Raw genomic sequence first — 16,382 nt, 5'->3', positions numbered from 1 at the left:
TATTGTGTCCACCGGAAGGGCACAAAACCAATGAAAAAATCTGGAATTTACGTCTGATAGTTCAGCCACATAAACCAGTAAGCATTCACCTAAATACTGCTCTTTATTCGTTAACTATTTAGATTTCTAAAAATCACTGATGTAGTCTCTTTCTTTAACATGCGTGACCGCTTTGACGTCGCGCGGTGAGAAAACTCGGAAATTTAGAACTCTCAGGGGAACCACAAGTATTATTATAATGAATTTCCACGATAACAAAGCTGTCTGCTTAGTACAGCCGGGTTCGTTTCATAAAAAGGTTTTGGGAGTTACAGCGGTTAATATGGGGTCCGCTGATTACAGATTTCGCTGTAGTTTACTCTACTTTACTGTACTGGAAGATGTGGTCCAAACTTAAAAATTGTGAGATGATAGATATTAAGCCCTGTCCATACGGGAGATGTTTGGTGATCAAACATGAACAAAGATTGTTTGGAAACCAAACATTTTCCCGTTCGAACACCTTGTTTGATCGTGTTTGATAAAGCTTGAACGCCGACAAACATTTCAAGAAACATTGTAGAACATTTTGTACGTTTGGAAAGTGATATAACATGTTTGATACCGTTTGGCCACACTGTACAACATCAACACGTTTGGTGACCAAACGATGTTTGATCATGTATGATGGCATGTTCAGAGGGTTTCGTGTACTAGATTTATCTGGAGAAAAAGTTACTTTCCTTTCGGCCCGATTTTCCGGCCGTTTACAGTTATATTAATTTAGTTGTACCAGTAAATTAAACTGGCGACAAAGTCGATTTCTTTTTGGCCCGATTTCCCGGCCGTTCACAGTTGTATTAATTCAGTTATACTAGTAAATTGAACTGGCGAAAAAGTCGATTTCTTTTTGGCCCGATTTCCCAGCCGTTCACAGTTATATTAATTGAGTTCTACTAGTAAATTGAACTGGCGAAAAAGTCGATTTCTTTTTGACCCGATTTTCCGGCCGTTTATAGTTGTATTAATTTAGTTCTACTAGTAAATTGAACTGGCGAAAAAGTCGATTTCTTTTTGGCCCGATTTCCCGGCCTTTACAGTTATATTAATTCACTTATACTAGTAAATTGAAATGGCGAAAAAGTCGATTTTATTTTTGGCCCGATTTACCGGCCTTTTACAGTTGTATTAATTTAGTCATACTAGTAAATTGAACTAGCGAAAAAGACGATTTCTTTTTCGCAATTAATTCTGTCTATCAGTATAATAAATGCAATATACTAATAAATTTAAAGGGCGAAAAGTGAGTTACTTGTTTGCAAGATTTGCAATTTATTAGTATATAGCAATGTAAATTTAAATTTTATTGAAATTATGTATGAATAAACTTGTAAAGTTTTTGGCAAAAAGAAATATTTATTAGTACTAATAAAGTTTTTTAAAAACTTTTTAAAAATATGAATTCCCGGCGACTAAAATGCTAGCATTTTAAGACTCGGGCTCTCCTACGGAAGCCCGAGTAATCAGGGCCTTATCACTTCAGTGTTTCATAAGAAGACCTACACTAGTCCTCTCATCAACTTTTATAGTTTTGTACCGTTTAGTTAAAAATTGTGGTTAGGGTGCTCACTGATGGACAGAACGTTTAAAACAACAATACCTGGGCTGGACTTCACCTCGACATAAATCATCTAGCTTACTACCACGCTGGGAAGGAAATTGTTACCTTCTTCTGTTTTTGAGAATGTTGTCAAATGATTTCTGAATAATTATTTTGCCTCTAATATCTCTCTTAGTGTCGTTCGTAACGACAATTGTTTGTTGAAAATGGACGGCAGCAGTTTTGAGTAGTCTGCCGTTTTAACTCTCCGCATTACAACGTAATGGCTGAAAAACCAGACGAAAGTGATGAAACGCCGCTTATAACTGGAGGAAAGCGAGGTGAAAGGTCTAGCAGCGGCAGCTCACCCGAAATACCGCCATCTAAATCTGGAAAGACCACAGAACTCTTAATGGCGGAACATGCCGATCTGCTAAGCATCTGGATGGCGCTTAACAAAATACAAAGAAACACCGACGAGCTAGTTAAAGAACATAGAGCACTACGCAATCATTATGAAGAACTCCAGAAGTCTCTAGAGTTTCACATCAACAAACTAGAGAGCTTAGAAGCGGAGAACAAAGCGCTCAAACAAGAAGTGAGTTCGCTTAAACAAACTACACGCAGCGCAGATGAAAAAATTGCTGACCTGATTGATGACCTAAATGGAGTTACTAAAGACCTCAGCACAGCAATAAACCAAATAGAAGACTCGGAGTAATACACTCGAAAGCATAATCTTGAAATACATGGTATCTCCGAGACGTCCGAAGAAAATATTCCCGGAAAGATCATCAAGCTTGGAAAGTTCTCAACGTTCATATCGCCAACAATGACATCGACATTTGCCACAGAACGGCTACACGACGAACCAACGGCGACGCAAGACCAATCATTGTTCGCTTTAAATCTTGCAGAGCCAAAAATGAACTGTACAGCGCCAGAAAGCACCTAAAGTCAGTACGTTTAAACAAGTATCTCAGAATACAAAGGTTGCTACAGGCGCGGCCTGTTTGCCAAGGTTAGAAAGTTTAGAAAGGACTATCAGTGGCATGGTGCCTAGACCATGGATGGAAAAATTTTGGTGAGGAAGTCTCAAAGTGATCAAGTAAAACGAATTTATGAATTCGAGGATTTAAAAAAAATATCCGTTAAATCGTTAAATTGCCCACAGTGTTTTTTTTTCTCCCCGACAATTTAATTATTCTATGTATTCCTATTTTACACCTCGCCTCCCTTAATTTTTGCGTCACTTATTTCTCAAATTTGGCGGAGAGTTTGTAGGAGGGTGTTTTTGGCTTCTTTTCACAATAACCTATCTTATACTTCTTTTTTACTCCCTCCTATACAATAGGCTGCCTCGCAGCTTAATTAGTGTTTCTTTTATGTTTTGTGTTATCGTTTGTATCGTCTTTGTCCTTTCTCGATCTATTTTCACCTTACTCGACCTATTGAAAGCTGTCGTCAACATACCATAAATACAAAGGCATTCTCCGCAAGGAAAAAGGCTATCGCAACTCTGCAGGGTGTGGTACACGTAATCTTGTTTAGAAAGAATTTCATAACACTAACGAGTATATCGCCTTAAACGCAGTTTCCTTTAATACAAGAGGCCTCAACAAATCAATTAAAAGAAGAAAGCTTTTCCGCTGGCTTCATCTCAGAAAATTTGATGTAATTTTTATGCAAAAGACGTACAGTAGCGCTAGCTTGGAAGATTTTTGGCGAGCAGAATGGGGCGGCGACATCATTTTTGCACACGGCTCAAAACACAGTAGAGGTGTTATGATACTCTTTAGACCTTCTTTATGCAAAGAGGTACTAAATCTTTTTGCAGATAAAAATGGTAGATTTCTTATTGTAAACGCTGCCGTCGACGATGATGAATTTTGCTTCGTTAATATTTACGCTCCAAACGACCAAAACCAGCAAATTACTTTCTATGAAAAGATACCCAATTCCATTCCTACCCGCGAAAGCGACAGAATCCTTATTGGCGGATGCTTCAACTGCCCGTTGGCAGCTTCAGATAAATTCGGAGGCAAAGATGTTCAATCTAAAAAAGCTGTAATTCGATCTGCTTAGGAGCTTTGTAATAACTATGGTCTAGTCGATTCTTGGCGGGAACAAAACCCTTATGAGACACGATTCACCTGATCATGAAGAAATAACTCAGGGAAAGTCAAATGTAGACTCAAATGTAGATTTTTGGCTTATCTCAAAACGACTATTAAGTCGCGTCACGAAAACCGACATTTGCGCTTACTATGACTCTGATCATTCCCCCGTCACCATTTCTATTAAACCAGAAGGCAAACATGAAAGAAGAGGTCCAGGCTTTTGGAAATTTAATAATCCCCTTCTAGAAAACGAAGAATTTATCTAGGTAAACAAGTGTCAAATGTCAAGGACGCCTACGAACTTCCTTTTAAAGTCACCGTCGAAAACATATAAAATGAACATAAAAGAAGCACCGCAATTCGAGCACTGCCTCTTCCAAAATGAAACAGTTGTTCATATGTTTCTTGAGTGCCCTGTAGTCGAACCCTTTTAAAAAGACGTTATGACGTGGTGGAATACCAAACGTTGAGACAATATTAACCCCGATAACTCTGCAATCCTTTATGGCTACAAACCTGAATCTAAGAGCTTTTACGCGTTAAATCATTCTCTTTTTATTGCTAAATATCATATATTCCTCGCAAGAAATCAGTCAGAGTCTCCAAGCCGTAAATGTCTTTCTCATATGAGCGGTAACCAATCAGGAGCCGAGAAAGACAATAGGCTATTGATTAGAGAACAATGGATCCTATTGTTTTCCAAATCCAAGATGGCGGATGTTTTTTTCAGTCAATCAGGAGCCGAATTAAGAATTCAAGATGGCGGCGCCCATGAAAGTGCGGCCATGTTGGAAAACAGCCCACTAGCCTCGACGGAGGACTGGGATCGGTGTCACGGATTTCCATGGTGACACAATCGTTAAAAATTCGATAAACGATACTTACAGTGTCCTGCCCACACACAACACAAGTCCACCCAGTCTGCCACCATCTTGAAGACTGACTGACTTGGGTTCGAAGTCTGACTGTAGGGAGGCTGTCCCAAAGCATCATGGGGCAATGACCTGATCGGTATCCAACCAGAAGAAAGAAATCAGAATGAACTAAAGTACTTACAGTTGGGCTTCCCCAGTCCCCTTCTTTTAAGGCAAATCGAGAACAGTGTCCGTTCGCGTGACGTCATAAAAGTGTTCGAAAACGAGGCGCCGCCTTCTTGGCGGAGTGCTTTTTCAACATGGCGGCCAGTGAGGCGAAAAAATATGCGTCTTCGGACAAAGTGATTACAGATTCCAAGCTTATATTTGTCCGCATACGCCGATTCACTGGAAAGCAGTATTAAGAAGAGGTATATAAAGAAGATCTCAGTGATCGGCATGGATCCTTTGCTTTTTCCGCTGCAGAAATATACGTCAGTATCCCTTTCTCCTGTGGAAGCGTGTGATCTTTTGTCGTACCTCGTGCTCGACACCAGCTTCCACACTAAGGATCATGGATGGTTAGACGAAACAATAATACATCAAGCGCAGCTTTGTTTAAAAGGTCTTGCTGTGCTGTTTGCACATATATTATACGTAAGTTTAGTTAATAATGTAACACAGGAGATTATGTTGTAAAGTAACTAAACTTGAAACGATATTTGCAAAAAGGATTTTTAAATGGGGGCTGATAACACTAGCTCCATAGGAATTCATGTCATAGATGTTATATTGATATAATATTGATATATTATTAATGTTTCTTGTTATTTACTAACAAGTACCGGACCAATTAATGTATAGATACAGAATTCTAGCCTTATAAGGTTAATGGATCCGGTGCGTAGGGCATGACATAATGTAAACAACAAAAAATATTTATTTTTACAGGTAATTATTTCACCACCTTTGGGGGTAAAATCTTCCGCCAGATAGATATGACTCTTCACTGGACTCAAACAACTGGACTTTCATCGATTTTGATTGATAGAATTCAATTTTGCAGTCATACTTTGCAAGTTCGTAATAAACCATGCAACATTTCGGTTAGGCAAGCAATACACTTCCTCAGTTATAAACAGAAATTAAGTGCAGCGATCAAATTTCAATGCGTACAGGACATGTAACAAAAGACCAAGTCCTTTTTAAAGGCAAGTACCATGTTAAAAAAAACACTACTGGAAAATTCCACTAAAATGACATGGGCATTAAAATGAAAAAAAAAAAACAAAAAACAAAACAAAAAACAAAAAACAAAAACAAAACCACCACCACCACCACTACTACTAATCAGAGTTCCCAAATTATGTTTCTATCGACGGAAATTAACTCCAACAAGAAATATGATGACAGATCGAATTGGAGATTAATGAACCTTGCTTAGCAGTTACCAGAAACAGAAAATAACAAAATCAACTATTCGGTACGACGTAAAGGTAAACATCTGTTGTTTTGTCAACGCACCAAGCACCCGTGGATAACTGTTTACCTATAATCGAGCATAAGACACTTTGTCGGCTATCAAGACCCTGAATTATCATATTTGTCAAAGAAACTAAAAATTCTTTGTCGCGGTTGAGGATTTTACTGGTCGGGGCGCCATAAATTTAATATAGACATTGATATGCTACAAACAGAGGTTCTTTAAACTTCAAATAAGTTAGTTTTACCCATGGAGCGCACTATTAGCATTTTAACCGTGTATTTTAATATATTCCGGCAGTATTTTTAATCACTAGAAATTCATGACGATAACCAATACGCACGATTGTCACAGTTCTGTGTCTGATATCTAGAAATATTTAACAATCATTCCACGAGCGTGCGTTGGATATTAAATGACTTATAGCCAACAAAGCACGTATCGACCAGCTAGCTTTAAGCATCTGATATCCAACGGGTGCTATTGGAATACTTTTTTTTTCAATAAAACAGAAAAAAATTAAAAATTGAAATAAGAAATTAGGATTTCCTCTATTGCGGCTTTCGTGGCTTCCAGGAGTATTAAGGTGTAAAGGTAATGCCTCTATGCACACTTTGTAGCGAAGACATGTTTCAAGATTACTATTTACTCATTCTTTTTTTCTTCGCTGTTTACTGTGTATCAGTTGAGTGTTTCAGGAATACAAAGTATAACATTTTCGTGACAGGTCTGAACTAAATTTTTCTGACTGAATTTTGGCGTTAGCAGCGCCCCAGTAACTCTGGCTAAGCGCTCAGCAAGCTATGTTAAATACTCTCCTACGTATTGAATTGAGAGGAGTGGGCCCTGTACTTCGGTTAATGTTCAGGATCTTATAAAAGAAGTTCTTTCTATTTTTATAAATGTAATGTCTTTTCCATTCTCAGACGTGGAAATAACCGGCAGGAAATTGTCGGTTACAAACCTCGAAAGTGTTGAGGGGAAACCTCTGACAGAGCGGCGTTCGTTCCAGAAACACGTGATGGTTTCGAAAATGAAGTTATGTTTCGACTCAGTGGGCTTTGTCACGCGAGTGGACTTAACTTTGTGCATTTGAATGTGATAGTCCTTTACAACTCATGCTTAGCTCCAAACCAGTGTTGTGTTGTCGACGCTGGTGAAGAGGTACAGCGGTGATTGACATTAACAGAACCGGCGTCACCATAATGACCGAAATTTCTTTCGTTACTACTAATTGCCCCTGGACGTCCATCGAAATCACAGCCCCAAGCAGCTTTACTCTGATAACTCTTTATGCTCCAAGCGCTCTTAGCTTTCTGTTTCGTGCCAGTGGTACAATAGGAACATTCAATTCCTCGGATATTTATGTACTCATATTGTCGACACTGAGTATTCCAACCGCTAAATATGTCGTGACCTTCCAGCTTGGCGCGTGCGTAGTCGATATATTGCAGACCCTCTGTTGGGAAGTTACAGGTTACTCGTAGGTGTGTTGAGTGATTGGCAATGGATTCCATCTGTGGTAAGGACAGGCGATACGAGTTCCAATCCACTGTATTCTTTGTATGGTTCACTGGGAAATCAGTGCCAAACATTTTTTCTTCGAACATGCCTTTATTGGCCAGGGAAAACGATTGTATCAACGCCCAAACAAATCCTGACTCTGATTCCATGTCACAGAAAACGGAAAACGCTTCGTTTGCAGAATCCAAAATGAAGTACTTTCCAGATGTCAAAGCTCCATTTTTTGCAATGTCTTTGCAGGTTCTTAGATGCTTAATCTTGTCACATCGCCAGCCTGTGTGAGTGTAGGGGCAGGTACAGTTAAACCGTGGGCTGTGAGGGTCACAAATCTCCTGACATACCCCTCCGTTGATGCATGGATTGTCTCGACAGCATCTGTTCACGCAGGGATGTATTTCCGACATGAACTTGCCTCTACCCTATTGCAAAATAAATAGAAATTAACAAGCCTTGAAGGAAGGCTGGGAATAATAGTGATAATATAAAGATATTTATATCGATGCATGACTCTACGGAACGCTAGCTCTGCTTGAAGTCGCACTAGTTTGCTGAAGAATGCGCAATAAAACTAAACACATGGATTCGATGAATTTGGCCACAAATGTGGCGTGTTTAATTTGATCCAGGAGACTTAATTGGTGGGGTGAAAAAGACGCGCCCACATTACTAAATGTAATCGAACAATCCGATATTTGGTAACAGGGGATTGGGGGGAGGGGGAAAAAATTTTCCTTGCAAGATACCGACGGTACGAGGGCCAAGGGAAGAAGGGCAAATTGCTCGAGAGAAATCTCTTTTATCCTTGAGGGAACGCCCCCTCTCTCTCCTGGGGTGATACTTGACACAAATCAGACCTACGGACCATTGCGTGACCGTCATGGCTCGACATAAATAACATTATGCGTGAACATAATGTTTGGTTTTAACCAGGGTAAACTTGTTAGCAAATACCGTTATTAAAGGGTGCCCTGGGCAACTAAAAATAGAAATGAAAGACCAATCACAATCCTAAAAAGAATACAACATATGTAGTAAAAGATAAAAACTATATATAATTATTAAAGATACTAAAAATATTAGGAGCTTTCACTAAAAAAGTCCTTAAGCATTGTTTTAAAAATTAACAGAACGTCATCACCATTACGCTTAGTAGAATAATTGTGCGATGTTTTGACAAAATATTCCTTGAACAGATCTGGAGCATTGTTGTGGACATATTTAGATACAAAAGTTACAATATGCATACTATTGAACGTGCCTTAAAGTGACATCCAACTTAATTGTCGTAACAAATGCTCGTACCCAAGGCTAATTTCCTTTAAAATAATTTCAGCAGCTCTTGGTAGACCAATCGTACAGGAACTTGAGCAAATCAATTAATAAGCGAACGAACGAATAAATGCACAAATGAATAAATTAGCTCACCTTCACTGTGTAGCTCCTCGCCAAATCATAATAATGAACTCCTTGTTTCCATTTTAGTGCTGCAGGTTCCATTTCTTTGTTAACATCGTTTAGTTCACAGTTATTTTCATTGGAAACAGGGAAATAATTTATGGATGCACACAAACAGTCATCTTTACACATCACGTGACACTGGGCAGCGCTGTAGACTGTCAATCTTCGAAACACGTGACCTTCAAGGATGTGGTTATAAACAACATCTTCGTCGACAACAAACTTGAAGTTTTGACAGGTAACTTCGCTGTCTACGGCAGTGAGTAGATTCAGGTGTAAAACCAAAGCCAGGAAACACAAGGCACTCATTGTACAGATACTACAACAATACATAGAATAGGAGGAAATAAAAAGCTATTAACAGATCCAGCATGGACAACTGTTGTTTTCAAAATTCCAACCCTTTCCTCCGTTTTTTTTCGTGGGATGGGTGAAGCAAATGTTATGGATTCATAATATAGCACGAGCAATATTAAAACTCTTCATGATGTCGTGTATCTTACCTAACGGAAATTTATGGTTTATTAACAGATAAGAAAATTTATGCACGGTAAAATATTTGCTTTTGTGATAACTTTTGGGAGAAAACCAAATTTATGTTCAGTTTTCGAGAGAGTTAATACATTTGCATTACACACTCTTCATGCTGTCGTTTGTCCTACCAAACGGAAATATTTATTTTTGTGATAATTTTTGACACACACACACACAAGAAAAATTATTCTCAGTTTTGGAAGAGTTAATCGTACATTTGTAAACCCATCTTCTATAGTTTTAAAACGTCAGTCTTTGCCTTATTTAAAAAAAAAATATTTTCTACAGGCAACATGCCTCGGTGAATAGCTCGAAATATCAAATGTAAGTTAACATATGACTTACCCGCCTATGTGCTTAGAGAGTTTACAGATAAGAGCGTTGAAAAGCTGTAAGAGCTAGCTTGCTGGTTTGAAAAACACCTCTACAAGAGGCGTCTTCATATGTGTCGAGTATCACATAATCTACAGATCATCACAGCTTGTAGCCTTAACAACATTTATCAATTTTTAAACGTGTTTTTCTCATCAATGTAGAGTTTGACTTCAATACATTTTGACTTTAATCAAAAACAAAGAGAAAAATCGCCTTAGTTTTTTTAACAAGGTCTTGCTGTGCTGTTTACAGTGCATAAGTTAAGTCAAGAATGTAACACGAGATTACGCTGTCAAGTGATTAAACTTGAAACAAAAGGCTTAAATTTAAATGGAGGTTGGTCGATGTCACTTGATAGGCTTCGTTAGGAGTAATGTCATAATAAGTGTTGTACTGATGTTAGGATCTTTTGAATTTTTCTAACAAGTGCCAGATCAGTTTACGTATGGACACAAGATCCTAGCCTTATAAGCTTAATGGGTCCGGCACTTCCGGCATAACATAATGTATACAAAAAAAACTATTTATTTTTGCAAGTAAGCAATTTTTGCTCCTTTGGGGGTAAAATCGTTCGTCAGGTGGATATGACTCTTCACTGGTCTCGAACAACTGGAGGCTAATCTATGGAATTTAATTTTGCAGTCTTACTTTGCAAATTCGCAATAAACGATGAAACATTTGAGTTAGGTAAGCTGACTCAGTTTTAAGCAGAAATTAACAACAACGATCAAATTTTAATTAGTGCAGGGCAGGTATATAACAAAAGCCCAAGTACTTTCTAAAGGTTTGTACTATGCTAAAAATTACTATGGAAAATTTCACGAAAGTGACCCGATTACGAAAATGACAAAAGTTATTCAAAGCTTGCAAATTATGTTTCTGTTGACGAAAATGAACTCCAACAAGAAATATTGCGGTACAATAGGAGGTTATAATGAACCTTGCCAAGCAGTTACCTGAAATTCGAAATAGAAAATAACAAAATCAACCTTTCAGTACAAGGTAAATTAGCGAGGTAATGGTACATAAAGGTGCCAACTGTTTATCTCTTGCTGTTCTTATATTAAACAAGGATTGTGTGTTGATTAAAACCACTATGTGGATGTTTTTCAACCTGGTGTTTAGCTTAAATGATGTTTAGAAACAGAGCGTGTATAAATCTGTTGTTTTGTCAACACACCAAACACCCGTGGATAACTATTTAAGAAACAGAAAACATGTTCCGTGTTTCTATCAAGCTATAGCAACACGAGTGGAAGTTTGGGGGAACAAAAATGCTGTGGTAACACGAGCCGAGAAGCGAGTGTTTCCACAGCTTTTTCGTGTTCTTCCAAATTTCGATTCCACTCGTGTTTCTATTAAGCAATTAGATTATGAGCTCGAGATTTCTATCGCGTGATAGTTGACGAGGGTGCATAGAAATCGAGAGCGAATAAATATAAGAATAAATATAAGTATATATAGGTATAAATCAAATATTCGTTCAAAACTTTATCTAAATCCTCTTCACAGACACTTCGAAAACGCCAAGAAGTGGCCGTCAGTTTGTTAACAAGGGCACACTGCTACGCTACTCACTATCTATCACAGATTAGTATAAATCTACTAGCGTTCAATCACGAATGCTGTACTCTGATTGGCCACGCGACCCACTATCTATTTAAGCAATAGACCACTCTTTCTATGGGTTTACCGGCGTAATAAACCACGCGGGATGTTAAGAGAACACGAGAAAAGCTTGTAAATCACGAGCCGTTAGGCGAGTGATTTACAGGCTTTTCGAGAGTTCTCCCAAAATCCCAAGTGGCTTAATGCGCCGGTAAACCCATGGAAAGAGAGGTCTACCGCTTTTATGAAATAACTATGGAAAAAGCCTGGCAATGGGAGGAAAATTTATTGTACTTTCGTGGTCAAGTTGCTTATTCTCATTAAATTCATGAGATGACGCGACAAACCAATCACAGCGACTGACAGAATGAAAGGACAGACTCCGCGCCGGACACGAAATCCGCAGAGCAAAGCGACGCAAACATTTCACGCTAAGAAACTTTTAAGAAAGGAAAGGAAAAGGTTATCGGTGATAGGCAAAAAGAATAGTAATTAACTCACAAGTATTCTGACGGGGAAATGCAGGGATTCGTAGGTGGAATCGGTCATCACGAAAGTAAAAGGCTGTACAAAAGTGTGCAAGTAGTCCAAAGTTCATGTGCTTGGCGACGTGATTCAACGCAGTGTTTACGATAACTTTCCAAAGTTTTGCGAATGGAATAAAGGTTAGTTACAGACACGCTGCTTCCGAAATTTATTCAGAATTTATTTACTTATGTTTAAGGCTATGAAGTCCGTGTTTCTCGGTATTTTGCTAAAATGAAAACTATTGCCTGAAAGCTAAGCTTATGGAAACTAAATTCATTTATCTTGTCGTGCATGCATTGCATTGAATTTAAACTCAAAATTTCTAATAGAAAGAACTATTTTCCCTGCTTTTTTTGACAACCCAAATTGATCAGTCAAGCCCAGCTTACTCCGTCCTCCACGGATCGTGGAAAGCACCGAAAAAAGGTTTTAAAACTAATCTTCCTTAATTTTAATCTCAAGCGCAACCGGAGTCGGCATAGAATTTTTGCGGTGGAAAAAAACTGATAAAACTTTATATGACGACCAACTTTTGGTCCTTTTTTTCCTTGCAAATTTCTATGTTGAATGAAAAGATATTCGTGTTATTGATATCTCAGCAAGTGAAAGGCAAAAATGTTAATTGCTTTTGTTATCGCTAGAGTTCCGAGTTCTCTAGTTCCCGCGTAGAGCTGCCATAGATCGGGAACCGTGGTTTAGCGGCACACTGAATAGAACATAGGTTGAGCAACTCTATTGACCAATCAGAGCGTGTGTAGTATCTCAGTTATTTTATAATTAAGCAATAACCCACTCTTTCTATGGGTTTACCTGCGTAATAAACCACGCGGGATGTTAAGAGAACACGAGAAAAGCTTGTAAATCACGAGCCGTTAGACGAGTGATTTACAGGCTTTTCGAGTGTTCTCCCAACATCGCAAGTGGCTTATTACCCCGGTAAGCCCATAGAAAGAGTGGTCTACCGCTTTTATGAAAAAACTACGAGAAAAGGAGCGAAGAAAAGAAGGCGCGTTTTTGGTTATAACCTGATCAAGTTCTTTATTCTCTTCAAAATCATGGGAGAACCAATCATAAATTGCGATCTATTGTGCGCGGCGTCAAGGAAATGCCAGTGTGCAGTGAATGAAAATACCTTCAAGTTAGAATTGCTGGCTCTAATGTCAAACAATGTCGCTGGAAAAGATAAATATATCGCAAAAAAGAATGCTTTTGACTCTGCTTTTGAATAGCAAGAGGGAAGTTACTGATTGAAAGTAATGTTTACACTGCCGATTGTGCATGAGTTGAACATGTCGCTGTATGTGGACGTCAGCGATGTGGTCTGAATTCTCGCCGAGATGCTGTTGACAGCAGAACTCTGACATGGTAGCTGCTGAAGTGAATATCTTGCAGCTGTATGCTGCAGACCTGTGGGTGCATCGATTCTTTCATCCTCGGAGAGGGCCACTGTTAAGGACGGTACCGACTTTTGTTAGTGCGCACACGTTCTGCGCATCACGCAAGGCATAGTTTAAGTGGCACGCGCGTACTGAGGTTGATATTGACGCAATCAACTACGCTACCAAGTACACGACTAAAATGAAAGCATCTGAAATTTTCGTCTGTGATCAAATCAAGTTTAATGAACCTGCACTTAAACCAGGAACGCCAGAATAGCAGCATATCGCTAACCACTAACTGTTAACGTCTTCCAGCTGAAAAACTAGCTGTTATCTTTCGAAAATTATACTGAAATCCAACTGTAAACATGTAACTGCAGATGGCGTATAGCGCGCGCAAAACAAGTGCGAGATACGCAAATGTTTCACTTACTGGGGAGGTGACAGGAAAAAATGTAACGGGCACCGTGAAAGTTTTCAAAAAAGATCAATAACTTTAAAAGACGCGTGGTTACCTCTATATTTTCTGTTACAAAATGGATGTGGCAAGCCTATTCAACACGTGATTAGTTTCTGGTTGTAAGCAAAAGGTATTTAGACTGTATTTTAGCTGAACCAGAGGAAGGCTGTCAGAGACGCAAAAAGCGCTGTTGCAACGATTTTGTTATTAAAAATAAGCCAAAAAATGGTTTTTATGTTACCATTTACCATGCAGTTTTAAGATCTTTATAAATTTGTTTGCTTTTCCGTATGAAAAGGCGAATTCTAAGTAAATCTGTGAAGAAATATCCTTTCCCCCCCTTTTTTTTCAGAAAAATGCTGATGTCAGCATTTTTGTTGAGATTCAAAGCTAATTATCTCGCAAAAATGCGTGGTTACCCCAATTTTTCTTTGTGGATTCCAATAGCCCTTGCAAAATCTACGTTTTTTGCATGGCCCTAACCTGGCACAAAAACCTTTATATCTAGTAGCCACCGTCCTTAAAACGTCGCAGCGCTTTCGGAGCTGGTTGACTGATGGCTGTTGGTGATAACTTCGCAAGCTTGCTTCACTGCGATGGCCAGATATTGCCATTATCATTCGATCCGATAATCCAGCGTTAGCCCACAGGGTTATGGCAGTTGCTCTGACAGGATTGTTTGTGTAAATGTGAGATAGACCAGCGTTCATGCTGATTTCTTTCATCGTGGTTGACAATTTGTTGACACCGAGTGGCCGATTCTCATACCACACTTGATCTGAGGGCGGCCAATTTCTCTTCGAGTATTGAAATAGCGCGTCGAATTCTGGATTGAGCTTTGTGAGGAGAAATTCCAGAGCAGAATAACCGTCCACTGGAGAGTTGGTTTTGTACCTTCGGTCATTCTTCTCGAAGCTCACCACTTCAGAAATTCCCCCGGGATGATTTTTTGCTGTCTCGTCGTGGGTCATCGTGACAAACTGACATCCCGTTGCGTCTGTCCCAAACGTGAAGCTTGTTTTCTTGAGGTTTCTGTGGCCTTCGAACCCACGACAACACCAAAAAAGAGAAACATGAAACCAGACGTTTCTCAAGAGGGACAGAGACTTGGTAAGTGAGAAAACTTCACTTGTTTTGAGTTTTGCAAGGTCCTCTTTATCGATTGGTGGTTTATGGATTGTGTTTTGCATGCCTTCTTTCTCCAGTTGTTTTATTTTTGCGTCGAGCATCCGGTTGGAGAGCACGAACCGGGGATCTTTTGTAAACTTCATCCCCAAATTGTTTGGTGGTGTGTTCAAGAATCTCTTAATACCATTTCTCAAGGACAGAAGAGTTTCACCCTCTTTGTTTCTAGCTTCGGCATAAAACTGTTTAAGACTTTTGTCAAGTTTTTCGACGGTCATTTCAGCTAATGATGTACACAAATGGCCTTTTGTTTACTCCATTCTACACGAACAGATAAAACAGAAATTAGAAATAAAACGGCTATCAAAGTACATTAATAAGTGAATTTGTCTTTTCTAGTATTTAGCGCTTAAGTTGCATGAATGTCTGATGTTTCATGAACTGGTTGTTGTCGTTGAATGCAAAATTTCACCGTCGTACGGCCTTCAATAAAATGCAATCTTGATGCTTATCAGTCATGTTTATAACATTATTTTTTGGGGGAAAATTAGCGCAGCAGGAAAAACTTGAGTGAAAAAATTATTTTAAAACGTAATTGAGACTGACCTGTAAATACTGAAACGGCCCATTGTATTGCCTGTTTTGTTTTCTTTGCCCGTGAATCTTCAATGAGCGCGTCAAGATCTCCTGTTTCAACCACCGCAAACCGTCTCTTTTTAGTTGGCCCTTCTCCCTCCGCACTGTTGTTTTCTTTCGTTGTTTTAGATTTTGTTTTATTTTGATTTTGATTACCGCCTTCTGTTTCCAAGCCAAAAACCGACATTACGTCGAAGTTGGGAAAATTTTCGTCGCTCTCTTCGGCCATTGCGGGAACGCTGACGTAACCACTTTTCTATGTGTTTACCAGTACAATAGAACATAGGTTTAGCAACTCTATCGACCAATCACAGCGTGCGTAGTATCTCAGTTATTTTATAATACGTGATAGTTGACGAGGGCTGCGCCCTGCACCCTCGTCAACTATCACGCGATAGAAATCGAGAGCAAATAATCTAATTGTTTAATAGATAGTGAGTAACGTAGCCAATCAGCGAACGGCATTCGTGATAGAACGCTAGTAGATTTATACTAAAACTCGATAGAAACACGGAGAACATGTTTTCTATTTCTTTTAGAAAATTCAGCGACGAAAAAAGAAAACAACTTGTTTACTTAGATAATGAATGTGTAAATTCTCTCTGCTCGCGCGATCATTACGTCAACAGCTAGTGGTATCGAGTTTTATTATAAATCGAAGAATTACTCTTTAGGCAAGGCATCGCGACTTTCGCTTTTTCTAGGCAGTTTCTTTGCTG

At 38.9% G+C, this 16,382-nt stretch overlaps 2 protein-coding genes and 1 pseudogene across 2 annotated transcripts; 1 reads left to right on the top strand and 2 right to left on the bottom strand.

The window, feature by feature from the left end:
- Window positions 1-1,862: 1,862 nt before the first annotated feature.
- Window positions 1,863-3,664, top strand: LOC149111303 (uncharacterized; annotated as a pseudogene).
- Window positions 3,665-7,145: 3,481 nt separating this feature from the next.
- On the bottom strand, window positions 7,146-9,327 carry LOC110064966 (uncharacterized). The gene is made up of 2 exons (XM_020772068.2): window positions 8,986-9,327; window positions 7,146-7,979 (listed from the first exon to the last, which is right to left on the bottom strand). Exons 1-2 carry the CDS (start codon window positions 9,325-9,327, stop codon window positions 7,146-7,148), a joined length of 1,176 nt encoding a protein of 391 aa, XP_020627727.2.
- A 3,976-nt stretch (window positions 9,328-13,303) lies between these two features.
- LOC149111302 (uncharacterized) lies at window positions 13,304-15,131 on the bottom strand. The gene is made up of 2 exons (XM_089292428.1): window positions 14,430-15,131; window positions 13,304-13,528 (listed from the first exon to the last, which is right to left on the bottom strand). The coding sequence occupies exons 1-2, from the start codon at window positions 15,129-15,131 to the stop codon at window positions 13,304-13,306; spliced, it is 927 nt and encodes a 308-aa protein (XP_089148554.1).
- Window positions 15,132-16,382: the final 1,251 nt, after the last annotated feature.

The sequence above is a fragment of the Orbicella faveolata genome, unplaced genomic scaffold, assembly GCF_042242905.1.
Source record: "Orbicella faveolata isolate gen_17 unplaced genomic scaffold, um_ofav_v1 contig_24, whole genome shotgun sequence".
NCBI classification, from domain to species: Eukaryota; Metazoa; Cnidaria; class Anthozoa; order Scleractinia; family Merulinidae; genus Orbicella; species Orbicella faveolata.
Note: the sequence above shows the minus strand (reverse complement) of the source record. Positions and strands in the feature narration are given on the sequence as shown.